The sequence below is a fragment of the Nymphalis io genome, chromosome 6, assembly GCF_905147045.1.
Source record: "Nymphalis io chromosome 6, ilAglIoxx1.1, whole genome shotgun sequence".
NCBI classification, from domain to species: domain Eukaryota; kingdom Metazoa; phylum Arthropoda; class Insecta; order Lepidoptera; family Nymphalidae; genus Nymphalis; species Nymphalis io.
This window is the reverse complement of record NC_065893.1, coordinates 12877480-12905301: the sequence shown is the minus strand read 5'-3', so window position 1 is coordinate 12905301 and position 27822 is coordinate 12877480. Positions and strand designations below refer to the sequence as shown.

At 32.3% G+C, this 27822-nt stretch overlaps 3 protein-coding genes across 4 annotated transcripts in view; all 3 read left to right on the top strand.

Moving 5' to 3' along the window:
* Positions 1 to 7194, top strand: part of LOC126768882 (aminopeptidase N) — a 33239-nt gene extending 26045 nt beyond the window's left edge. Inside the window, exons 9-14 of one of the 2 annotated variants that reach the window (XR_007669280.1) lie at positions 2447 to 2646; positions 2837 to 3004; positions 3253 to 3396; positions 3864 to 3942; positions 4289 to 4617; positions 4648 to 7194. Coding sequence is in view for 1 of the 2 variants with exons in the window: in XM_050487279.1 (XP_050343236.1) it covers positions 2447 to 2646; positions 2837 to 3004; positions 3253 to 3396; positions 3864 to 3942; positions 4289 to 4453 (756 nt within the window). In the remaining variant the exon portion in view is untranslated. Of the gene's footprint in view, positions 1 to 2446; positions 2647 to 2836; positions 3005 to 3252; positions 3397 to 3863; positions 3943 to 4288 lie in introns of both variants that reach the window. The other variant, XM_050487279.1, reaches the window with a different exon arrangement.
* Positions 7195 to 8252: 1058 nt separating this feature from the next.
* On the top strand, positions 8253 to 17706 carry LOC126768883 (membrane alanyl aminopeptidase-like). Its single transcript, XM_050487280.1, has 15 exons — positions 8253 to 8326; positions 10751 to 11304; positions 11385 to 11546; positions 11683 to 11994; positions 12383 to 12566; positions 12693 to 12934; positions 13014 to 13203; positions 13468 to 13657; positions 13858 to 13958; positions 14466 to 14642; positions 14907 to 15091; positions 15252 to 15419; positions 16091 to 16237; positions 16925 to 16991; positions 17392 to 17706. Exons 2-15 carry the CDS (start codon positions 10751 to 10753, stop codon positions 17704 to 17706), a joined length of 2994 nt encoding a protein of 997 aa, XP_050343237.1. The 5' UTR covers positions 8253 to 8326.
* A 2675-nt stretch (positions 17707 to 20381) lies between these two features.
* Positions 20382 to 27313, top strand: LOC126768884 (membrane alanyl aminopeptidase-like). The gene is made up of 14 exons (XM_050487281.1): positions 20382 to 20408; positions 20904 to 21418; positions 21659 to 21814; positions 21900 to 22217; positions 22342 to 22525; positions 22636 to 22877; positions 22949 to 23138; positions 24271 to 24460; positions 24539 to 24639; positions 24722 to 24901; positions 25768 to 25949; positions 26230 to 26544; positions 26805 to 26874; positions 27002 to 27313. Exons 1-14 carry the CDS (start codon positions 20406 to 20408, stop codon positions 27311 to 27313), a joined length of 2958 nt encoding a protein of 985 aa, XP_050343238.1. The 5' UTR covers positions 20382 to 20405.
* The last annotated feature ends 509 nt before the right edge of the window (positions 27314 to 27822 follow it).

Sequence of the window (27822 nt, the reverse complement as noted above, 5' to 3'; positions counted from 1 at the left end):
TTTAATTTTTTGTTCAAAATGTATATAACAGGTATTAATTTTATTTAGATGAAGGAAATATGTAGGAAAAGGTCATGCTAACTAGGAGCTCTATTGTCGTGCGTCGTGTAAACCAATATAGTTATATAAATTACGATTTAAAGGTGTTTTGTACCTTGTTAAGCCGGAATGAGTAGCTTCTAAATAATAAATATTAATTTTGTTTCATTAAATTAATAATAGATGGCCTTACTGGTACTAAAATGATAGTAAACAGCTATAAAAAAATATTACAATTATCACTATGACTTTGCATAAAGCATAATACTTATAAATATATTATGCCTGCGGTTTCACACGCCGATTAAGGAGGTGGTGCAGGTGATAGGTATAAAAAAACCTATGTTTTTTCTTGTCGTTCAAGCTTGCTTTGTACCAAGTTTCATCAAAATTGGTTCATCGGTTTAGCTGTGAAAGCGTAGTGGACATTAGTAGAGAATATATTTAGTAAAAATAAGATGGTTCCATTGATATAACATGTAAATATTTGTTTTTTTTTTAAATTTTGTAGAAAGCTTCACTTTACGGTATATAAAATTTGATAACAATTTGGTTCAATTTAACACGGTACATTAAGCATGATAACAATTGTGACGCTAATACTGATAAAATAATTTAAATTGTGTCTTGAATCATCATATTATATATTAAATGAAAATCTTAAAGCGGTATTTGATTAAAATAATTTGTAATAAATGTTTTATTTTCATATTATAATTCTTGTAAAATGTGCTTAATTTTTGTTTATAATTTGAAACATGCATGTGTCTAATGAGATTCTAAAACAATATGTGTAACCAAAACGCATTGGAGCAGCGTAGAGGCCTCACCTCCAAAACCTTCGCCTCAAAAGAGAGGAGATTTTAGAACGGCAGTGGGACATATATGGATGTTACATTTTTACGTACATTTATAATAATTTACCTTCAAACGAGAACAGTAATAATAATATTGTCCTTTTAACGATATTCTGCCAATAGACTAGTTTTGCATATAATATGTATGCAAACACAAATATCGTTTATTTCCTCCGTCTCTCCGGTGGAGCTCATAAAATCAAAAACGACCAAAAATACTAAATCGAGTAAATAAACCACATTATACTTTTATTAGCCTCGAAACCTGTAGCCGTATAACCTAGCCATTAGACCACCGAGGCAGTCGCGCAATCTCCTTTGGTTGGTCAGTCATTTAATACTATAAATATAAAACAAATACATATAAATATAATACAGATTCCGTAGTTGAACTTTCACATGGTGAGGCTTTGTCCTTTGTTTTAATTGTTGTCTTGTGTTAATTTTTTACAGAACGATTATAATATTAATATCAACGCGTTTTAATTTTACTATATCAATTCAATTTATTTTTTAGCGTTTATTACTTGAAAAAACTTTTACAACATTGCATTATAAATATAATAAATTTAAGGTATTTTTATAATGTTTTAGTTTCTTAATAACGTATCTATGGTATCGGTAACACAGTTCTTAATGATAACGTTTATGATAGATTAAAACCAGTTGTAAATAGTATTTTGATAGGATCAACAATTATATGTAGGTATTTAAAAAAATACTGTCTAGAATTATTAAAATCCTATTGTTATTAAGTACCAATTTGACTGCCTCGTTGGTCGAGTGGCTTGATGTAAGGCCGCAGACACGGAGGTCCTGGGTTCAATTCCCAGGTCGGCATAATAAAGAGTTATTGGGTTTTTCTGACAGAAAATTCTCAATAGCAACCCGGAGTCTGGAAGTTGGAAGTGTGTATACTGCCGTGCCTCGGAAAGCACGTAAAGCCGTTGGTCCTGCACCTGAACTCTTTCGGTCGTGTCGGATTGCCGTCCTATCAGATTATGAGAGTTAGGGAATAGAGAGTGCACCTGTGTTTGCGCATACACTTGCACTATAATATCTCCTGCGTAGTTGGCTAATCTCTCTTGAGATTGGCCACCGTGGCCGATATCGGACTGGAGGACATTATTATTAAGTACCAATTCCACTGGCTTATTATAATTTGATTTGATTGATTTGATATCATCATATGCTTGTATCTTGCTAAACCACTATTTACTAAAACAAACGGAAGCGGATACACGAAATGTTAAAATTAAAATAACAGCTGTGCAATTCTTTAAGAACTCACTTCATTACACATCCGTGAAATTTTGACTATCAACTTATAGTTATAAACTATTTTGATACATTTCTTCTTGAAACGTTGTAAATTATGTTGCATATCACTTTCTGACATGTCACGACTATTTTCTACGGCGAATTTCGAGTTTGTCCTTACAGAATAGCCTTACAGCCTGTAAGTGTCATTTATATAGTTGGGATAAAGCATCCTCTCCTCATGAGTGTATGTCGAAACTTTATTTTTATAATTTAAAATAAAATTCCAGAGTTACGTATTACGTCTTTTAAGCGGCGCGGTCCATGATCTTGGTTGGGAAGTGTCTGCAAATGAGAGCGTAGTACGAGCTCAACACAGAGCAGACATGCTTTCTACAGCTTGTCATCTCCAGCATGTTGAATGCCTGGAACATGCTGTTAGAATGTACACGAACTGGATGCTGACTCCCAACCCTGACGCATATAACGAGTAAGTTTCTTGTGCGTGAATTGGACAAGCGATCACTTGGTATTTGTTGGTTGGTGCCATCCATAAACCCTTCGAAATTTAAAGTAAATGTAATAATATGCCCTTGAAATGCTGAACACAAAAATTACCTGCGAAATTTAAAATTACCCAAAAATATGACTGAAATCTTAGGTACTAATTATATTTTTAGGATACACGCTGACATAAGAAGCACAGTGTATTGTGTTGGGGTTCAAGCAGGTGGCGCGAGGGAATGGGGCTTCGCTTGGGATCGTTTTATGGTTGCAAGTGCTCCTTCTGAGAGGGAACTACTACTCTCAGTTTTAGGATGTACCAGGGCACCATATTTGTTATACAGGTCTTGTTTATAATATTTTTAAAGTTTTATTTGAAAGCATTAGTCATTTTTATTTTTCTTTTCTAAATTTTTCATCGTCTTCGAAATAGAAGTGTATTTTGTATGTTATTATTCGAATTATTACAAAATAGATTGTAATTAAAAAATGGTTACAATGATAACTAAAGTTTATTTCAACGATAATATTACTTGTCTGTGAAATTTTTTTTAGACAAAGGCCCTTGAATTTGAAGGTATTTCTTTTTCAGATATCTTGACTTATCACTTCGAAACGACAGTGGGATACGTAAACAGGATACAGTGAGAGTATTTTCAGCGGTCGCTAGTTCTTCTATCGGAGAGCCAATTGCTTTTAACTTTGTTAGAGCTAATTGGCAAAGATTAAAAGAATAGTAAGCCAATTTTATATATTCTATTTTGAACGATGATCACTCTCAACGAAGAATATTTTACAGCAAAGAATTAATTATAGCAGTTGAAATGTATTTGCAACCAGAGATGCACTGTCTATTCTCTCTTTTTCATGATCCGATGGAATGGTGAATCGACACGACTGGAGAGACATAAAACATAGGATTGTCATCAGACGTGTTATCAAAGCGTAAACACTGTTAACTCTCGCTTTGGGCTGCAAATAAGAATTTCTTGACGTATAATATAAAAAGTCATTTAAATTTACTATGATTCAATGGGTTATTATCTACAATTTATTTTCTGGTTTGATTTATTATTAGAATTTCAGAATCCCTGCTCAAATTTTTATGTGTTTACAAACTTTTTTGATAATATACTATTTTGCCAGTGTATATTATAAAATTGGAATCTAAAATAAATTAATTTGTTGGCATTTTTATTTCAGTGTCGGATCCGTCTCTACTCTCAACTCTATACTCAAAGTTGTCACCAGGAGACTGAATCAAGTACATGAATATGACGAGGTAATATTTAAAACGTTTCTAGAACATTCTTTTTTAAATATAATTCCACTATTAATTTTTAAGCTGTGACTAAGTAAACTTAATTTTTTTATTAAAACTTATTCATTCATTCATTTGTGTTGACTGAGTGTTTGTTGGATTTCGTCTTAAAATGAACTCGTTCTTCTTTATTTATAAAAATTTTATTCTTTTTTTAAACGTATATATTGATTTTCTTATGAACAATTCGAATCTACAGCACATATTTACTGATAAGAACTATGGCATCAGAAAAAAACATACGTCAAGAGTGATTGAAGAAACAATATAATTTATTTGCTTCTAGTTTTTTGTTATCATTTTCCAGTTGAAGAGGTTCGTCGCGACATATTGCAGCGATCTTGGGCGACCAGTGCAGCAAGTACTGGAACGAACTGCGGCCAACGTCCAATGGATGGAAAGGAATTACCAAACGATCGTCAACTGGCTCTTACAAGCAGACAAATCTTTACCCCATATTACTGATGCGTGATTTCGTACTTCCTACTCATGATTAAGTTAGAATAATACTCAAATACCGGATATTTGCTAAGAAAATTATGTTCATAACATATAATTGTGTATTTAAATGTTAACTTTAGTCTGATTCAGATTGGTGTAAGAAATTAATCTTAAGTCTCACTGTGAATAAAACTAGTCTAAAGAATCCGTATAATGTTTGATAAGCTTTTTATTACCCATTACAAATTTTTGATTGTCTCATCTTGTGGTTAGCTTATAAGACTGCAGAGCCCGAGGTCCGAAGTTCAAATCACGCGTCAGTCCTTTGTGTACACACATGTACTATAGATATATCTTACGTGGCTGGCTAGACTCCGGTCGGTCGGTCTCCGTGGCCGAAATTGGTCAAGAGATGTCTTTTTATTTGTGGTTTGTGGTTTGGTGACCATAATTATAAAATTCACCACTACAAATAATAAAACAAAGTCCCCCCGCCGCTTCTGTCTGAACGCGATTAAGTCAAATACTACCGAACCATTTTTCATGCAGTTTTCACCAATGGACGGAGTGATTCATGAGAAAGGTTTAAGTGTATAATAAAATTCATTTAAATTTAGTGTGAACTGGTTGAAATATGATTGTTGAAGATATAGGAAAGTTATGCCAACTGAGAAATTTTACTGGCATGTACTGCGTAAACCAATAGAGTTAATTGAATTGCGATACAAACGTTTTATTTAAATATATTACCGGTGCGAAGCTGGTAGTTAGTTAATTATAAAAACACGCCTGTGTTTATAATTATCGAAAAAATAAAGCAAATATGCTCAAAGGACTACCATGAGGCATTAAAATCCTCTATCCACTTCTCGGTAAGGTTAATTGGATGTTAGCAAATTAATCCACTGGCCTGGTGCTAAAAGCGCCAATGTCAACAAGTACAATTTTTAAAAATTTAATTAATGTAAAAAAATATTTATATTGAGTTTTGAAGTTGGAAGGACATGTTATAAGGAAAACTGCATTTGTCGGATGAAGTTCTGCTGAATATTTATCCACCGCATCGCATTGGTGGACTAAGGTCCAAGCTTTTTCCTAATTGGTGAGAAAGAAGAAATTGTCGTTGACGCTGTTAAAATTGAACTTTAAATAAAAATAAATAAGGCTGCGTAAATATATACATATTGTATTTGAATCCTACCAGTAAGTTTTACGAGATATGTATGTTATTTCAATAGTGTCGCTTTTATTTTTATTATCGATCAGAAAATACAAAAATCATTGTGTGTTATAAAATCATAATCTGTCCGACAAATTCGATTAATCAATGTCACGGCGATTCGTGCTACGACATTATATCCTAAATTTAATATATAATTCAACACCTGAAGACTGGTCTGGATTTCCATAATACATGACTTTAATTTTTCTTCCACTATCCTCCGGCCTACGCTGCGAGCGTATAATCTGTATTTTTTTTTATTAATTAGGCAGCCAAGGTTATATATTAAGAAAAAAATTGTATTTTTTCTTATATAAAACATTGTAACACATATAACAGGTATCATAAATAAAATACAACGCTTAACTCGTTATCAGTATTGTAGTTTAATACATAGTTTTAAGTAAATAATGATTTAAAAGAAACTAAAGCGGCATATCTATTCACTAAAATCCGTTCAACTTATTAACTTTTTTTCATGAATGGTTTATGTTGTAAGCGTTTAGACTCAGTAACACCTGATTACTTATAATATGGTATATGTAATAGAATCAGAAACGTATATCCGACTAAGGTAGGTAAAAAAGTGGATGTTAGATATATATAGAGTTTCTTATGTTAGTAAATCAATATAATATTAAAGCCAGTGCCAGTTAAAGTGCTTCGTTGGTCTAGTGGCTTGATAGATGGCCGCAGACACGGAGGTCCTGGGTTCAACTCCCACTTCAAGCCAATAAAAAGTTATTGGGTTTTTCTGTCAGAAAATTCTCAGTAGCAGCCCGGAGTCTAGAAGTTTGAAGTGTGTACACTCCTGTGCCTCAGAAAGTACGTAAAGCCGTTGGTCCTGCGCCTGAATTCTTTCTGGTCGTGCCGGATTGCCGTCCCATCGGATTATGATAGTAAGGGAATAGAGAGTGCACCTGTGTTTGCGCACACACTTGTGCACTATAATATCTTCTGCGTAGTTGGCTAATCTCTCTTGAGATTGGCCGCTGTGACCGAAACCAATCTGGAGGACATTATTATAATATTAAAAGATTAACGGTTTTTCTGTCGGTGTTATATGTACATATGTATAACCTTGAGAGTTGAAATTTATTTCATATTTTTTTTTATTAACACTTCATTTTTTGAATATCAATACATTCGTAAGAATTATCGAGGAATTCTTCTTATCAAAATTATAATATGTTTATACTCGTAGCCTAAAGCATTTCGATTCTGCTTCAACAAGGATTTTTAATCATTTAATATAATTAAATTTTGCATATCACATAACAACATAATTTTTTGTGCAATAATCGAGTACCTATGTAATGTCAAACGATTACGTTATTTATTTCAAATATTATGCTTATTCTGTATATTGAAGCACCAATTCTGACAGATTAATAGATAAGAGACCTTACTTACAAATGTTGTTTCAAGGATGTGTAGTTAATCATATTTTTCTCTCTTTCTATCATCAATGGTTTGGTATCTAAAGAAATAGACAGCAATGCTAAATCAACACGCCTTAAACAACATTTATAAGTAAAGCAGTATGTGTAAGGTACAATTTAGAATATAATTAATTTTTTATTAATAATAATTTATTTGTAAGTAAATTAATATTAATGTAACATTAAAATGGTTAGAAATAAATGTTTTTAGAAAAGTTTATTGTTTCAATTATGTTACTGTTTATGTGAACCCCATCGCCGAATTATAAGCAGTTCCTTAGATCACCAATGAGCAACCCTGGGAACTAAGATATTATGTGCCTTGTGTCTGGCGGTAGAATATGGGTGAGAATAACCCAGACAAGCTTACACAAAGCTCTACCACCAAATATTTCTACGATGACGAATACTTACTTCACTCGGGATGTGGTTGATATTTATTAGATCTTAGCCTTTTCACTTTGGTTATGGGTATCGCATAAGGAACCCTCATGAAAGGGCGGAATTTATACGTCAATAGCTTAACATATATGTTAAGTTCGTAGTTTCAATCGTGATCCATTGAACTGATTTGTAACCACTTTGTGTAACGAGCTTAAAGAGCTTTACGCTTAGCTGGAATGATCATAAGGATTAAGGTAAATGTGAATAGCTAATTTTTTTTTACAACTATCAAATGTTTCATTCTATTTAATTCGTCATTTGATTTATGGCTCTGTAGGTCATTACATTGATAAAATAATATAAGATTAATATCAATATTTTTGCTTTATCACATTTAGCATATTTATCAACGAAATTCTAGTGCAGTGGCACTAAATATAGTTTCTAATATGATCACGGGCTTAATATGAAGCCATCAAGAATTAATTATCTGATTACGATTTCTAGTTATTTTGAAAATAATGTTATTATCATTCAATTTTGTTATTGATTCGTCAATAGCAGAGATAAGATAGCAATCGTCTTATTTGAATTTATGTTTAATTTTAATTGTAAGAGTATTAAAAAATATACCTAACGTAATGTTTCTATATAATTTTCGGTATTAGTTATTAGAGTATCGGAATCAGCGGCGAAGTCATAATTAATCCTTAAATATTGATTACGTTTCCACGATTATTTTCGATAAAGAGATAAGCGTCGGATGTGATAATGATAATACATTGAAAATTCAGAAAATAAAATAATCCAGTTGCCGGTCAATCGGCTCGTGTCTTCGTCGCCTCCACAACCAAAGGTATGATTTTTACTATAGGATTCATATTTATTTTAATTTAAAATATTATATATATATATATATATATATATAATATTTTATAAATGTATGTATATATATATATATATATATAATATTTTATAAATGTAAATTATATATATATATACATGTAATATTAAAATAACAACTTGGACATTTATTATTTTTATAATAGAGATGTGTTCCGGTTTGAAGGGTGAGTCCGTAATCCGTAACAGCCTGTGAATGTCCCACTGCTGGGCTAAAGGCCTTTTTCTCCTCTATTTGAGGAGAAGGTTTGGAGCTTATTCAAATATTCTTATTATTATTATTATTGAGTGAGCCAATGTAATTACAGGCACAAGGGACGTAACGTCTTAGTTCCCAAGGTTGGTGGCGCATTGGTGATGTAAGCGATGGCTTACATTTCTTACAATGCCAATGTCTATGGGCGTTGGTTACCACTTACCAGGTGGCCAATACGCTCGTCCGCCTTGCTATTCTATAAAATATAATAATTAAGTACATATTATAATTAAGTACTATGTTGATAATTAAGTACATTTTAAGCTTTTATAAATGTACCCGATAAAAATAGTACCCGATGACCGTAACATACGTGTCATGTTTGTTGGTGTAGGAAATCATCGTGGAACCCTTTATGTGTATCAATCAATCCGCATTGGAGTAGCATGGTGGAATAACCTATAAGCCTTTTCCTCAATACAAAAAATCTAAGCTCAGCAATGGTACATGCCGTTTTATTGCTTTACTTCTCTTTGGACCATTGAATTGTTTGTACAAAAGAAAATTAATAAATTTAATGATTTATAACAAAAATTACAGGCACAAGGGACATAAAATCTTAGTTCCCAAGGTTGGTGGCGCATTGGCTATAAGCGATGGTTGACATTTCTTACAATGCCAATGTCTAAGAGCGTTTGGTGACCACTTACCATCAGGTGGCCCATATGCTCGTCCACATTCCTATTCTATAAAAAAAAAAAAAAAATTATATATAACATAAAAATAATATGAAATAGGACGAAGCATAGGAATTATACATGTGAGTGAGTGAGAGGTTTAATAATAACGCTTAATATATTACTCTGTTAGTCAATCGAAAGTTCGCAAACGGCTTATCTTTCGTTTTATTTGCCCTGACTTGTGCAATACTTTAATACTACAGATTCCTAGGTCTGGCTCAAATGCTGGGTTTTTGTTTGGAATCTGCTTCTTCCGCTCGTGACTTCTGAAATAATAATATAAAATAGTAATAGCATATCAAATCAAATCAGTTTCATTTCCTTTTATGGAGACAGCTTCTACAACTTTTTCGTAAATTGTTTTCTAATTTGTTAGCAAACATTTAAGGTGACCGTAAAGTAACAGTCTGTGTCCTTTTGAGAAGGTTTAGCCGCAAAACGCTAGATCTCTCTTCGGTCGTATATGGCTGCTATGGCCAAAATTAGTGAGAGACCATTATTATCATTTGTCACTAAATAATTCGTTGTTTTAACCAATAATATAAATTTGATAAAATTCGCTAACAGATTAATGAATTTAAACATAATAAATTTGATAACATCAATAGATGATATATTGATTAAATCTTTATTTAAAATGCGTCATAAATATTGTTTACTTTACTAGTTGTTGGTCACTTATGGGGTTATCTGGATGGTGCTTAGTTATTGGAACCCGGTATATGGCGCGGTTACCGACATAATTTTTTGACCAAATATTTATAATTTTAATGTTTTGACCAAATTTTTGCTGCTGGGTTATTTCCCCGCCTACATGCGGGTATTTGGTAACTTAGTAGCAAATACGAAACTCCAAACAAATATACTTCCAAAACAGATCCAAAATTGTGTACATGATTTATTTTTTAGGAGAATATATATATATATATATATATATATATATATATATATATTTCTCTGTGTGTATTTGCAATCAGCCCCAAGGCTTTGAGCAAATCTGTTCTGTGATGCGAGAGATTAAGAGAATATGTAATACAATATTATACTTTAATTTTATTGTTGAGTAAAATGTGTACAAATAGTTTCTATTATATAGAGTAAATAAATATATTATTTACAAAATTCTGTAATGAATTTGATTACTTGGATCGATCGGTTCGGTCACGTTTTATATAAAATTATCTAAAACTTTTAAGGAATTTGTTTTATAGTATCAATAATAACTCAATTATTATCAGAATTTTAGCAAATCTATAAGATAAAAATAAACTTATCAGACGGCATTGATTATTGCTATCGACTCACATTTACTGCTGATGTATTTATAATATAAATTAATTTGAAGATATTTTAAATAAATCAATAAAAAATTATCAATATTTCTGACAAATTTTATAAAAATGTTATGTATGTGGAATTTTAATGAGCGTTTTGTTTGTAGATGGCGACTTTAGGATTATTCGTTCTAGTGGCGGCATGTTTTTGCGCGAATGCTTTGCATAATCCGCCAGTAACAAGAAACACGATTTTCTTAGACGAAAAATTAGAAGGTCAAATATTCGAAAATATAGATGACTACGACAAGATCTCTAAAAATGCTGTTCAATTAAACTACCGACTACCAACGACTACTCGTCCAGTTCACTACAATGTTCTTTGGGGTATTGACATAACTAGGTTTATACTTAATGGTACAGTTGAAATTCAACTGGTGGCAAATCAAGCTAATGTGAACGAAATTGTCATTCACTCTCATGATCAGACGCTTAGCTCAATTCAATTGCGTCTAGGAACTACAGTCATTCCTCAGACTCATGTTGTTGATGCTGAATTGCACTTTTTGAGAGTAAGACTAACGAGTGGGACTTTGAATTATAATGCTCAGACCCCCGTTGTTTACACACTTTTTATAGAATTCAATTCTGATTTACGAAATGACATGTATGGGATATACAGGAGTTGGTTTAGGAATACGCCTACCCAAACCCAAGTTAGGTAAGGTATAAAATTTAATTTTCATTTCAATTTTAAATGAGGTTTTCTTATAAATAATTCATTATTTCATTTTCTTGTAGCTGGATGGCATCTACACAATTCCAAGCTACTTCAGCACGCTTTGCCTTCCCCTGTTATGATGAACCCAGTTTTAAGGCTACCTTTGACATTGTCATTAGGCGTCCAACTAATTACAAGAGTTGGTCATGTACGAGAATTAGAGAAACACGCACTGTTGTATCGTGAGTTGTTTACGAATCGTTATTACATTTGATGTTTGTTATTGTATTAAAATAATATTTAAGATTATTGATAAATAGAGTTTAACTGCTTATAAAATGACAATTGTATCAACTGCAACTTATAAATATGTTTTAGTAACTACGAAGACGATTTCTACAATACTACACCTGTAATGTCAACTTATCTACTAGCTCTCGTTGTTGCTCAATACGAGTCAATCGCAACACAAAACACCCCTTTGACATACGAATTGATTGCGAGACAATCAGCTATCGCCGCAGGACAAGGAGACTATGCCTTGGAGGTCGGCCAGCGTCTCACGACAAGCATGAACACACACACTGGCATAGAATTCTTCAGCATGCATCCTAACCTTAAAATGACTCATGCAGCCATTCCAGATTTCTCAGCTGGAGCTATGGAGAACTGGGGTCTGATCACATACAGGTAATATAAATTTCATCATTTAAATTTAGATAATAGACAGAAGCTAGAACTGAAAAGTTTTAATATAGTTGCTATTAATTGAGATTAATTATAATAAGTTGTAATACGTTTTAAAATAGCTTGTGTGGCTGTATCCAAAACACTTGGCTGAATCAGGTGATGTTATTCAAGGCATTGTAATAAAACAAATTAGATCCCATACGACAACGAACAGCTTCCAACTATGTATATAGGCAGAAGTGACACACAAACTAGTAGCAGGGAGCCTGAGCCAGATTTAAATAAAAAAGTATACCGAAATATTTTATTAAAATAATATGCTGTAAAAGTTATTGTGTATCTCTTTTATAATATATATTTTTATTTATCAGATTTTAAATTTCAACAGGGAAGCCTATTTGATGTACGACCAAAATAATACGAACGACTACTTCAAACAGCTGATTGCTTATATTTTGTCTCACGAAATTGCCCACATGTGGTTTGGCAACTTAGTTACCTGTGAATTCTGGGATAGCTTATGGCTTAACGAAGGCTTTGCTCGATACTATCAATACTTCCTGACTCACTGGGTAAGTGTAATAATATTGATATCCCAATAAAAAAGTACATGAAATGAAACTTTAATCGGAGCATAATATAAATCAAAATAAAGTCTGTTTCAAAATATATATTTTTAAGTAGTATGTAATTTTCAGGTCGAAGGTTATATGGGATTAGATACACGATTTATTAATGAACAAATGCATACGGCGTTATTGTTTGATTCTTCAGAATCAGCCCACCCATTGACTAATCCTAATATTGGTAGCCCGGCGTCAGTCCGTTCTATGTTCTCTACTATATCTTATAATAAAGGTGCTGCAGTTATTCGGATGACGGAACATCTCCTTGGTACTCCGGTACATACTGATGGACTTCGTAGATACTTAAATGAACGGTATTTGCTTTTCTTTTTAGTTTCTAATAAGGTTTTAATTTTTAAATTGAATCAATATACTGAGTAAATAAAATTTCAGACGCTTCGGTATTGCAAGACCTATCGATCTCTTCCGTGCACTCGAAACGGCCGGTGTTGCGGCTGGCGCTCTTTCACAATACGGAAACTTCTCATTAGTTGAATATTATAGAAGTTGGACTGAGCAAAGCGGTCATCCAATCTTAAATGTTCAAGTGAACCACCAGACTGGAGATATGATTATTACACAGGTAAATAAAAGTAAAACTTTTAAAATAAATAAAAAAAAGCCTTTGAATATCCTACTCGTGGGCCTCCTCTCCTTTACTCAAGAGAGGAGATGGCGGTTTGTGGATGACAGCACATGCAAGTTTCCTTACGATGTATTTCTGCACATTAAAATTCAGCGGAGATTGCCTGATTTTAAACTGGCTTGTATTTTATTCTGTATTACATATTTCGTAGGGTAAGAATATATAATCATGCAATTTTTTAATGCTTTAATTATTTTCCAGCGTCGTTTCAGCATCAATACCGGGTATGCTGCAACCAACTTAAACTACATCATTCCGATCACTTTTGCGACCGCTTCTAACCCTAATTTCGCTGACGTCAAGCCCAGTCACATCCTTAGCAATGCAGTAACTGTTATAAACCGCGGCTCAACAGGAGATCAATGGGTCATCTTCAATAAACAACAGACCGGTATAATATTATTTATTATAATAATTAAATTTCCTCCATGTTGTTTAATTTATTTTTAAAAATAATTAAATTTTTAGTTTGCTCTGTGTGTACAGTTAAACTGCTATCTTTGTATTTCGCTTGATTGATTGATTATTAGCAAATTCCTATAGTTATTAGGTATATCTATGTGTTTTTTTTTAATATTAATGTCATTTCAGGTTTCTATAGAGTTAATTATGATCCGTATACTTGGGATCTTATCATCGTAGCGTTACGTGGTACCAACAGGACATTGATTCATGAATACAATAGGGCGCAGGTTGGTTGATTTATAATTCTTTTAAATCCTCGGCCTCCTTTCGCGTACTTGGTTGTAGGTTCGCAAGCTCGCCTGGATAGGTACCACTCGCTTATCAGATATTCTTCATATAAAACAGCATTACTTATTATTGTTGGGTTCCGGTTTGCTAGGTAGTGAACTAGTGTAACTACAAGTACGAGGAACATATAATAACATCTTAGTTTACGAGCATGGAGGCATATTGACGATGTAAGGTATGATTGATATTCCTAACAATGCCAATGCTTAGGGTGGTGGAGAACACATACCATCACGTTGCTGTCATTTGTCTCCCCCCACCTATTCTAAAAGAAAGTCTTAACTACTTAACCGATCGTCATGAAATTTTGTATATACTTTATCAGAAAAGGGTATAGGGTAGTTCACACCCGTCAAAAAAAGTAAAATAAGATAAATAATTTGCTAAATGTAAAATTTCAATCATTGTTTAATTTAAACTTCTAATATATTTGTATGTATATTTAGATTGTTGATGACGTTTTCCAATTCGCCCGAGCTGGTCTTATGTCATACACCAGAGCTTTCAATATTCTCTCATTCCTTGAAAATGAGACCGAATACGCGCCATGGGTAGCTGCGCTGACCGGCTTCAATTGGCTTAGGAACAGGCTCGCTGGTACTACTTATCTAACTCGATTGGAGGTATGGTTTACATGGATTTGATGATTTTATATTATATTCAGCGCTAAATAATATATTTTTAGGTTTCTTTTGAAGTTATTATTAAAGAAGTATGTATATGTAATAATCATACTTTTGTATCGAATCTAATATTAATTATTGATAAAACATTATATTTCATTTTATCACAATTTAATGTAACTTATATTTGTTTTCAAATAGTATCGAAACACTACTAACTGTCAATTATGTACGCTAAATTATAATTTATATTCTTTTCTACAGGCTCAAATAACTCGCTGGGCAACAAACGTGATGACCCAATTAGGTTATACCCCTATCGCGGGTGAGACCTTCATGAGGTCATACCTAAGGTACCAGCTGGCACCTTTGATGTGTAACCTGAATGTGGCAGCCTGTCGTACAGCCGCTAATAATCAATTCCGTGCACTTGTCGTCAACACAACTCCGTTAGTATATATTTTTTATTTATATTACACACGAAATGATTGTATTCACCAAACATATGACGTTCACAAATTTAAGTTAAGAACTGTTGGTTTTATGAGTACATAAAATACTTAAAAAAAAAACAAATAAAATTGTGTTAATATAATTTTTCTTTTACAGAGTTCCTGTGAATAGTCGTAATTGGGTGTACTGCAATGGTCTTCGAGGTGGCACCGTTGCTGACTTTGACTTCCTCTTGCAGCGCTATAACACACATAATACTTACACTGAAAAAATTCTAATTCTTCAAACACTTGGATGCACACCCCATGCCGTATCACTTAGGAGGTGAGAAACTAGTATTTTCATTATTCATTTTGTTGTAAATAGTACGGGTTGAGTAAACAGATGACTGGAATCTTAACAGAGATTGCATATTTAGATCCAGGCTTGTTTTATGTGCTTAATTTGTGCTTCATCTTATCATCTTATCTTACTTTATCTCGTGCTCAATCAATGAAAACATTGTCTGTCAACTCCGCCCCATGTATCCATATATATAATATTATATATCCATTTAATCGACCCGCACTTAAGTAGTGGCTTCGTATAATTTCTTAGGAGAAAGTTGAGTCTTACTCGACTTTCTTCATAGATTTTAAAATATATGATAGATATGTATGGTTATAGTCTAAACTTCCTCTATTTCTTATATAGACATTTCAATTGCGAGTAACAATAATTCGCATAGAGAAATACTATTCATCAATCGAAACATCGAAAATAAAGATATAGACACCTATGTTCGATGATGTATATATATGTGTCCGATAAATCGTGGATAATTTGGCATGTACTTGAAAGGGAGGACCAGAAAAAGAACGACATGAGTTGGTCTAGCTATCGCTGATTTTTTTTAAAGAAAATTTAAAAACAGTAATTTATTTTTTGTTGTTATACAATACAATAGCGAGAACTCTAGTAGATGGTGAATGTTTTATTTAGTTATATGTTTACAGGTTCCTGAGTGAAATCATCACGGAAAATTTCGTAATCCGTCCACAAGATTACAGTGTAGCATTTAACAGTGCTCTTAATGGCAACGAAGGAAATACCGCTATCGTCTTAGAGTTTATTCAAAATAATCTACAAGCTGTCCTTAATGCGTAAGTAAAATTTAATAAGTTTAAAGATTACATTATTAAATAAATTATTTTATTCAAAATAATTAGTTATGTAGTATTTATTCTACCGCAAACCAGCAATAGTATTGTTGTGTTCCTGTTTGAAGTGTGAGTGAACCAGTTTAATTATGTACAAGGGACATAACATCTTTGTTTTCAACGTTAAACTCACATTGACAATGTAAGAGATGGTTAATATTTCTGACAACGCTAATGGGCGGTGGTTACAGTTCACTTACCATTAAGTCCATTTGCTAGTTCATCTATCTATTTGAAATTAGAAAAATGTTTTGGATACATGATAGGAATGATAACTGCGAAATATGCGTAGTACGTTTTATTGGAGATACGTTAGTATATTAACAAGTTAAGAACGCGAGCTATTAGGATAATCTTCCAGATTAAAGTAGCAGACTGCAACTAGAGGAGGAGTACTTTAAAGCTTTCAAATAACGTTAGTAGTACTTTATTATGCCTGCATTCTACGAATTATATAAGCTTCATTGATATATAAATCTCTTATGATGTGATTTTGATAGCGGCGCTCGGCTTGAAATACACCATCTATTGACAAGCTTAGGAACTAATTTATGAAAAGCGGCTGTTGATTTGGATGGAAATTTAATTTTTGGCAGTAATCGGTGTCATAGTTATATTTATTTTTTCCAGTTTTGGATCTGCATCTCCAATAACATCAGTTCTTTCGAGATTGCGTACTGTTGCTGAAATCAATCAGGTAAATTTATGTAAATTTATTTATCATTTTTGAGAATATTTTAATTTACTTTAATCGATCCGAGTAAATTTCAACGTTTTTCTTATCCAATACTTACGAACTATGAAGTAAAAAGTACTACTGGCCAATTTTATAGAGTTGTCTGCATAGGAAACGGTGGAGAGCAAACTCAGGTCTGTATAAATTCATTTGTTCTCATTACGCAAACTGGGATTTAAGCCCCAACCCTTGGGAGTCAGTTACTACAACAATGAAGCAGTAAAATGAAATAATGATTCATAGGTAACTACGTACGTACTACTATATATAATAGATAATTCTAAGCGTAGGCATCATAATGGATAAATTGAAAAATTGTTAAAATTGTTCTTTATATATGTATGTACATATGTCTTTTCAGTTCCAAACCTGGGCTACCCAAAATCAAGTTGCATTAGGAGAGTATTATCAAGGTATTGTTGAAAGTACTAACTCCGCTCGCCAGAGTCTTCTTTGGGTTGGTACAGTCCAGGATGATTTAGACGACTATTTCGTCAATGGTGACAATGTTGTTACACCTAGCACTGTCACGTCACCACCAGTGACTACACCCGTCACATTGGCGCCACCGCAGTTGGTTGAACCTGAATCGCCTAACCTACCCGATTCAGCAATAACATCCGTTCTATCGATTACAGCACTTTTATTGGCATTTGTTGTTAATGTTATTGTATAGTTCTATAGAATAAATATGCATAAGTGCGTATTAAATATGTAAATAAACAATTTTTGTAACTTAATAAAAAAATTTTTTATAATTTGTTTCTTTTTTTATTAAAGGGGATATATTTTCTCCCGATAACTGAGTAAGCTTAAACGAAAGAGATAAACGTATAAAACTATCTTATTTGAAAAGTTTAATATAAACTGCAAAACATGGTGTAATACTGTGGGTATCTTAAAAGAAGAAGAATGAACGCTGGTTTTATTACAAAAACAGGAGCAAGAAGCGTATGGCAGAGGATACGGTTAGGAAAAGATTAATGAAAAACAAAAACGAACTTCTCTAACCATAAATACAATAATGTGATTAGGAAATTAACGATGATAATCAGATAGAGGGAGAAAGAGAGAAAGAAGAGGGTTGCAAGGAGAAAGAGCAATATCCTTTTCAAAACATAAATCGAACTTTGAACTGACCTGAACATACGTCAATATTTGAAATTCCAAGAACTTTTTGTTTAATTGTAAAAGTTTATTTGACCATTCATCGACTTTTATTATAGGCGAAGTAGTTTGCAATAGATGTTGCTATTGGTTTTTAAGTATGTTGACATAATTAAGAATAATTAAAATGTGCACTCTTTAATGGGTTTGGTTTCTCTACAGACCACATCGACTTAATGTGGCTAGGTAAAGGTAGACAAGCCAGAGTTCCTACCAGCACTTGTAAATATCCTCACAATGTTACCTGGCTAAAAAAAATAGAACTTAAGAAATGAGGAATTTAGTAAATTTAGTCATTACTGTTAAGATTAACAATCTGGGTCATATTATCGGCATTTTACAAGGAAGTGTGCATATTTGTATTATGTTATTTTACTCTTATCAAAATTCACATAAGTTAATCAACTTATAAATCATATGATAAATTATAAAGCAAATATAGTACTGATAACTAAATTGCCGATGCAAAAAATATGTATTCTAATAGGTTGTATTGTAATTAACAAAATAATGGAATATATGATATAATTTGAAGTTCACGACTTTTGCGTTTTCAACATTTTTTTTATATTAATGCTGTTTAATCTATATTAACCATTAATCTCTAATTAAAAAATATATACATGATAAAAGTTAATAAAGGATATTAAAAAAAAACAATCTTTATTTAAATGCACTTAAAAAGAGAACATATACTTTGAAGTAAATTAAACATATCATTTTGTAAAAATAATTAATGTGTTAATTTTTTTTTAAATGTATAAAATTCTACTTAGAATTACTTTCGTGGAATTAATATTCTCGCTATCAGCAGTTACGCTGTTGGAAATCGTTGAGGTATTCTCTCACTTGGAGCTCATACTGAATGCACAAGCCATGTAACGATGCAATTTAAAGCGGTCTATTAAAATTAAATGTGTGTACAAAATTTCGTTTCTTTCGTAACCATTTAGGAGTTACTTCGTCACAAGCCAATCCTAAGTGAAGAATCATTAGGTCATGCCTAACTTAGAAATGCCTTATTTTTATGCATGTTAGTTATCTTCTTAACAATATTTTATTACGATTTTCAAATCTAAAACGTTTTTGTTTACGAAAAATAATTTTTATTATTTACATTTAAACGAAATATATTATAATTTGATTGATCTTTTACGTGAATTGTGATTTTTATAATTATAGTTAATCAAATTTAATCTTATTTGACTTATTCTAATAATCCAGAAATAAGAGTCAATCAAAAAGAGTTCAGGCGTCTGACGTCGAATGGCTTTACGTGTTTTCTGAGGGAAGGGTTGTTAAATTAGTTAATTGAGTTGAAATTGCCAATTTTCAGACAGAAAATCCGAATTACTTTTTGAAAGCCCGATTCGGGATTTTAACATAGGACCTCGGGATTGAATGGATGGCCTAATAAAGCTAACCACACAAACACCAAGGCCTTGAAGTTTAAAGTATTAAACTTAGTAAGTAGTTGGATTGCAAGGAACAAAATAAAATAATACTGTCCTTCGTACCGATTTCGGCCACGGCGGCTAATCTCAATAGAGATTAGCCAACTACGCAGGAGATATTATAGTGTACAAATGTGTGCGCAAACACAGGTGCACTCTCTATTCCCTAACTCTCATAATCCGATGGGACGGCAATCCGACACGACTGGAAAGAGTTCAGGCGCAGGACCAACGGCTTTACGTACTTTCCGAGGCACGGGGGTGTACACACTTCCAACTTCCAGACTCCGGGTTGCTATTGAGAATTTTCTGATAGAAAAGCCCAATAACTTTTTATTGTCCCGACCTGGGAAATGAACCTATGACCTCCGGGTCTGCGGCCTTACATCAAGCCACTAGACCAATGAGGCAGTCAAAAATGATAATATATATAACATGATAACAGGTTTTATAAGTCATTATAAATTGATAAAAATGTACGTGTACGCTTTATTTGATTATCAAGAAATAATATGAAGATATAATTTTATACTTATATTTTTATTATTAAAATCAACTTTGAAAAGTATAATATTATATATTATTTTTATCAAGAATTATAAATAATGACCTTAGAGTGCTACCACAATATTGTCAAATATCAATACGTTATCGATAAGATAAGTAGATTACTGAATGTGAAGATAAGGACTTATACCATAGTCGATTAGAAAAATATTCAAATTTCTATCAGTTTTTGTAACAAACCAGCGAAATGGTGAGTTCGTTTGTTAATTTGTGTTGTTTTTTTTATTTCACTTAATTCAAATTGCTGATTTCAATTCCATTTAATTGTGATTTAATCAAATATACTTTTTATGAAATAGATTAAAACTCACTTAGAATTTCATACATTTAACTTTTTAAGTAATATATGTCATTCAGCTTCAGTTAACAATTCTGGGTTTTCATTGCACAGATACATAAATATAGTATCTCCAAAATTAAAAACAATAGTTTGTGTGAATTTTGTTACTTATTAAACTAACAAAAACATTCGTTTCGTTTATTTTAATAAAATCTATTACCTTGTTATACTTGATGGTATGACTTTTCGCAAATCTTCTGGGTTTATATACCACCTACCCACATCACAAATTCTACTGTCTTCTTCTGTGTAGTGGTGTTTAATAGATTTTATATATATTGCGCCGCCTATATAATTGCTTTTGCAAAATAATGTACGTTAGATAAACACTTATATTCCTTTAAGGTCGTTCGCTGGATAACCTTCATATTGGGGGCAGCTCTTTTACAGAGCTTATCCGCATTAAGCCCCATTCCTGTACCCGAAGATGAGTGGACCGAATTCTGGAGAATGTTGCGTGATCCATCCTACCGCCTGCCTACCACCACGCGACCATCACGATATGAAATTAACTTGACTCCTTATTTCGATATCATTACTGGTCCTAACATTAGACCGTTTTCTTTTGATGGCATTGCATCTATATATATAACAGCCACTGAGGCTAACGTCAGAGAAATTGTAATGCATTGTAATGATCTCACAATCCAAAGTGTGACTGTCACTTTAAACGGTGTTCAGATAGGTCTAACTAGTAATACATTTGCATGCGAGATGCCGAGAAGCTTCTTAAGAATAGGTACAAACGAAGCATTGCAAATGGGTCAGGAATACATTGTTAGGGTTACGTACACGGGTAATCTCCAAACGAATATGCGAGGTTTCTATAGAAGTTGGTACAGAGATTCCACCGGGTTAAGGTAAATGCATATAATTAACTTAAAAAAAACTATCCAGGAATAACGAAAAGATTTTGCAATATAAAAAAATATAATTTACATTTCTTTTTAATTTCTATATGAAATCTGTTTTACTCTCGTTTTGATGTGTATTATTATTTATAAATTATTGCAATTTAATTTATGAAAATTATTGTAAGCAATTCTGGGTATTGTAAATCGGAACATTGTTAGGAAAGTATTATAATTTTTTTTCTTTAGGTGGATGGGAACAACACAATTCCAGCCCGGTCATGCTCGCCAAGCATTCCCTTGCTACGACGAGCCCTCATTCAAAGCGCTGTTCGATATAACCATCAATAGAGAAAACAGTTTCAGTTTTAGCATATCCAACATGCCGATAAGAAGTACAGAAACGTAAATATTTTTCATATAATTTAGAATTAAGAATGTATTTATCGAGTACAAATTGTTATATTTAATTATGGTTATTATTTTTAAGCTTAAGCAATGGAAGAATAGCTGAAACTTTCTACACAACTCCACTGACTTCCACTTATTTAGTTGCATTCATAGTGTCGCATTACCAGAAAGTTTCAACAAATAATAATTTACAACGCCCGTTCGATATATACGCCAGAGATAATGCTAGAAGAACTGGTGATTGGTCTCTTGAAATTGGAGAGCTTCTTCTTGAAGCTATGGAAAATTATACACAGATTCCATATTATACTATGGCTTCAAACATAAACATGAAACAAGCTGCTATCCCAGACTTTTCTGCTGGTGCTATGGAAAATTGGGGTCTCTTGACGTACAGGTATGCGCTACGTTATATTTTTATTTGAGCATTTGCTCCAGTGACTATAATCCGTAAATATGTACAAATCTAAAAACGATATTCAGTAATATGTTGCTGATGGATGTACGCTGTACATTTTCAGGGAAGCCTTAATTCTGTACGACCCACAGAACTCCAACCATTTCTACAAACAACGTGTAGCCAATATAGTAGCCCACGAGATCGCTCACATGTGGTTTGGTAACCTCGTTACTTGCGCTTGGTGGGACAACTTATGGTTAAACGAAGGATTCGCCAGATTTTATCAATATTATCTCACACATTCGGTATGTTAAAAGCAAAGTATTTTAATATATTTTAATTACACACGTGTCATTTTTTATTTGCAATTCCACGTGTGAGTTCTGATTAAATTTAATAACGTTTTTTATTCAAGGTTGCACCCGATTTGGGATACGATACTAGATTCATTGTAGAACAAGTCCATTCCGCCATGTTATCGGATTCCGTTGATTCTGCCCATGCACTCACAAACCCCGATGTTAATGATCCCACTACAGTTAGCGCGCACTTTTCTGTTATCACCTATGCAAGAGGTGCTTCTATCTTAAGAATGACTCAACATTTACTTGGCGAAGGTACCTTTGTTAAAGGACTACGTAAATATCTTGGCGCCAGGTTAGATTTGTTATCTCGCTAAAAGGTTTTAACACAGAGAACTCTTCACTAAAAGTTATTATTGTCTTCAGAAAATTCAATGTAGCAGAACCACGTCATTTGTTTGAAGCTTTGGATGCAGCAGCAGCAGAAGACAATGCGCTCTCGCAGTACAACGCTATCACTATTGATAGATACTTCAGATCCTGGTCTGAAAAAGCCGGTCATCCCGTGCTAACTGTGAGCATTGATCAAAGAACCGGTCAAATGACTGTGACACAAGTGAGTATATTTTTTTCTATTTTCTCCTATTTGGTAGAACCAATATATGAGTTATTATTAAGCTGTTTAATATACGTAGTCATAAGAAATGAACAAATATATATATATTAATATATATATATATATATATATATATTAAATAATACTAAATATACTTCTTACCCTTAACAGTATTTTGCCTACTTTATGCCATATATTTAACTATTCTTTATTACATGGTGCCTTCCCTTCTGTATGGCGTAAAGCTCTCGTGATTCCTATTCCCAAAGTTTCCAATCCTTTCCTTGCTTCTCATTTTAGACCTATTTCTGTTCTTCCATTTCTTTCAAAGGTATTAGAGCGTGTTGTTCACTTTCCACTAAATCAATTCCTCACTATTAATAAAATCCTGTGCCCTTTTCAATCTGGGTTTACATTAAGCCATAGTACAGTTACAGCTCTTGTTAAGGTATTTGACGACATTCGCCAGGGTATTGATAACAAATCCGTGACTGTACTAGCTCTCCTTGACTTTTTAAATGCCTTTAATAACATCGACTATGACATATGCTTGGCAATCCTAAGATCGCTAAACATAGATTCTACTGTCATTGAATGGTTCCGCTATTTGTTTAACCGACAGCAATGCATAATGACTAATAATAAATATTCATCCTATCTAGGTATTCCTTCCGGTGTCCCGCAAGGTGGTGTGCTCTCTCCTCTTCTCTTATCTATATTCATTAATACTCTCTAATAATAATATGTATATGCTATATAATTATATATATTTATATGTATGTATGTGTGTATATGTATATGTATGTATGTATTATTATATGTGGTTAGTGCGATGTAGATATGTGTAGTTTATTAAATATTTAGTATCTCCTTTTTATATGTAAATGCACTTACCTGTTCTCTTACAAAAAATCTTTCACCAAAGGTTGTCTGTAAGAGATCGCTATAAGCGATAAGACCACCTTTGCGCACTATTTTTTATTTTCTTTTTCTTTGATTGTTTCCTACTTCTCTCATCTTATTTATATGTTGTGTATATACATATAATAAAATATTTGTATTTAAATTTAAACCCGTATAATACTTCTAACGCTAAAAAAATATTTTATATATTTAATTTATGTTTTCTTAGTCTCGATGGAACCGCGATAATGGAGTATCACAATTTCCTAGTCTTTGGGACGTACCTATCACGTGGACCAGAGGTGCCGCTCCAGAATTTAATAACTTAAAACCTTCGCAAGTCTTGACAGCCCAGGTGTCTACAGTTCAAAGAGGCACGCAAGGACACGAGTGGGTTATTTTCAACAAACAGCAATCAGGTAGTATATGTTATTGATTTTTTAATTTGTTGGTAATGCAATAGACATTCGTAAAAAAAAATGTTTAATTTCTTTTAGGTTTCTATAGAGTGAACTATGATAACACTAACTGGGCTCTACTGACCAGAGCTTTGCGTAGTAACAACAGAACATTGATCCATGAGTTGAATCGTGCTCAGGTAAACATCAGAGAGGATTTTTTAATAACGTTTCCTATTTGTCAATTATTTTTGACATATAAACATATTTTTTATTTTTCAGATTGTCGATGACCTATTTGCCTTCGCTAGAGCTGGGGTCATGCCTTACAATAGAGCTTTTAATATTTTGTCGTTCTTGAAAATGGAAGATGGTTATGCGCCATGGATTGCTGCTATTACTGGTTTCAATTTTGCAGCGAGTCGATTATCTTACAATAGTACCCATTTGCAAAGATTGCAGGTAAGTGCTTAAATAAATAGTTATTTATTATTTATTTTAACGTTAAGTTAGCCTATAATTGTTATATATTTTGCTTCAATATTTTTATACATGCAATAAGACAATATTTTTCTTAATATATAACGTAGGCTTCCTATTTGATAAAACAAAATAATTGTAATATGAAGTATTATTTGTTTAATGTCTGTGTGAATAGTTTAATTTCATTTGCATTCATTTTATTTTAATTATATTTTTATTAAGGACCACTAGTAACAAGTACCTTAAAGTAGCAATAATATTCACGTTAAAAAATAATAAAAAAATACAAGGACACAAGATTTACATTCAATTTAAATGTCAATTGCAAAAGTTTATGTAACAATAATATTTTAACTTCCTTATATATAATTCAAAAATATTAAAAAGTAGTTGCTTCTGTTAAATAAAATAGAAATGTTAGTAGCCCCTTTTTTCGATTTCGCTGGAAATCAAAAACTCCTAAATATTCTATTTAAATCCGAAATTTGCGTTGATCAAATATCTTCCATGTACAGAAAGCGATTAGTTACATTTTTATTATATGTATAGAATATTAAGTTAGTTTATAACTCAATAGGTTTACCATTAAGAGTTAAGGAAAATCATGCGTCTTCATGCTTATGTGTGAGTCTATATAAGAGAATTGAAGTATTTTTTTGAGTTTTGTTTTTATTAGTATCAGAGAAATAAACGCATCTTGAAAGCTTATTTCAACAATAATAAATAAGCTTTTAGTATGTGTAATAAAATGTTTCATACAATATATATATATTGTCACCGTGACTTTAAGAACACTGAACTTCTATATATGGCGGAAAATTTATAAGTTATTTTTCTTATAACAGAAAGAAATAATAAATCTGAGTACCGCTGTCACAGCGCGTCTTGGTTATTCGGAAGTTAATAGTGACACGTATATGGATGGTTTGCTTCGTATGTACGTCATGACATTCCTATGCAATATGGGTCACCCTGAATGCACAGCAGCAGCTAAACAAAACTTTGCAAGCTGGAGAAGTAATACATTGTAAGTTACCAAAGTTTATATTATAAATTCGAAAGTGAGCTTGTTTATGTTACGTTTTACGTCGTAATTAAGCAACCGATCTTTATAAAATTTTGCAAGAAATTTATCTGGAGAACAGAAAAGAACCTACCTTATTTAAAATGAAGCTGGGATCGGAACGGAACTAGTGTTTAACTATTTCTTTATTAGCAACCATTAAAATATGTCAATGTTCAGTGCTTATTTGTTATTAAATTAAATATATATTGAATGGCAAATATAAATAATATTCTTTCCGCAGCTTACCAGCGAATATGCGTCCTTGGGTTTACTGCAGTGGTCTTAGACAAGGAACTGCAGCAGATTTCGATTATTTCTGGAATAGATTCCTTAATGAAGACCTCGCTAGTGAGATTGTTGTTATGATACAAGCAGCTGGATGTACGTCCGATAGAAATAGCTTAGAAAAATTCTTGGACGCCTTAGTATCGAACAACGATATTATCAGACCACAAGATTTTAGTACTGCTTGGAACTCGGCTGTGTCCGGCAATGAAGAAAACACTCTAATATTATTAAACTGGCTCCAAAGAAATATAAATCTGGTTATAACTAAGTATGTATATTATTACTTTAATTAACTTAAAAATAGCAATGCACTTATAAATATAATTTAAAGCTATTGAATAGCTTTAGGGCATATATAATTAATTTTTTGAGGATGTTTGTTGATGGCGCCTGTTTTGAAGATGGCGATTCACAATAATATAGCTTAGGCTTAGATTATTTCGATAATTTATTGGTTTCATATATAGTCAATTTCAATTAATAATTTAACAGGATAGTTTTGAATATTTTATTTATTTTATTTTATAGTCTTGGAAGTGCTGCTACTCCCATTAGCAATATCGCTAGTCGCTTACGCAACGACGAACAGATTAACGATGTAAGTACATAGATTATAAGATGAATTTATAATTATGGTTTCACCATTATTTTAACTTTTTTCTTAACATATCAAACCTCATTACCTTAAGTAATTTTGTAAAATTATAATAAATTTTGATTTTCAGTTCTTACTTTGGTTGGAACAAAATCGTGAGATTCTCGGCAATGATTATAACGTCGGAATAAATGGAGTTACCACTACTAGGAACAACCTTGCGTGGTCAACTCGTCGTGTGACTGAATTCCTGAATTACTTTGACACTGGTTTCGTTGAAGATGAACTTGACGATATCACGGATGAAGACGGTGGAACTGAAGATGGTGGTGAAGACGGTGAAGATGGAGAAAATGAGGATGGCGCTCCAGACTCCGCTAACATCGTTACGCTAAGCATTGTAACTTTGGTTACAACAGTTGCTATAAGCTTAATGGCTTAACCCTGAAATATATTTTTGATATTCAATAAATTTATAAATATATATTAAAACTGTGTTTATTCCTTATGCATTAAGGTCCAAAAACAATATATTCGTTAAAATGTATAGTAAAAATAAATATATATCTAGTATGAATAGAAACATGGTTATACTTACTTTAACATTTTCAATAATACGTGATTTTTTCTTATTTATTTCAAAAGAAATAATTTCGGGCTCGAAAAATTTTTTTAAGAAAAAAAAGTCGTTAAGGAACGGTAACTACAATATTATTATCCAATTTCATTGATTAAAATCCTTTTTTTAATTAATTAATTTTTTTCTTATGATAAATAATGCATGCTATGTACATGTAAATTAAAAACATTTAAGAAATATATTAACAATATTTAACTTAATTTATTAAAAAAATATTTATCTTTATTTTTAGTAATAAATATGTTTTATTACTTACGCAGGAGAAATTAAAAGAAGAAGCCTGAAGTTTGGAAGTTGGCAGTGGTAAAAAA

What these genes read in the sequence shown, in the direction of transcription:
- LOC126768884 (XM_050487281.1), top strand. An exon ending in AGAGATTCCACCGGGTTAAG is followed by an intron (nt 21,419 to 21,658) that starts GTAAATGCATAT and finishes TTTTTTCTTTAG; the next exon opens with GTGGATGGGAACAACACAAT. An exon ending in TGGGGTCTCTTGACGTACAG is followed by an intron (nt 22,218 to 22,341) that starts GTATGCGCTACG and finishes GTACATTTTCAG; the next exon opens with GGAAGCCTTAATTCTGTACG.
- LOC126768883 (XM_050487280.1), top strand. Translation starts at nt 10,751, where the DNA reads ATGGCGACTTTAGGATTATTCGTTCTAGTGGCGGCATGTTTTTGCGCG. An exon ending in AATACTTCCTGACTCACTGG is followed by an intron (nt 12,567 to 12,692) that starts GTAAGTGTAATA and finishes TGTAATTTTCAG; the next exon opens with GTCGAAGGTTATATGGGATT. An exon ending in CTTGTCGTCAACACAACTCC is followed by an intron (nt 15,092 to 15,251) that starts GTTAGTATATAT and finishes TTTCTTTTACAG; the next exon opens with AGTTCCTGTGAATAGTCGTA.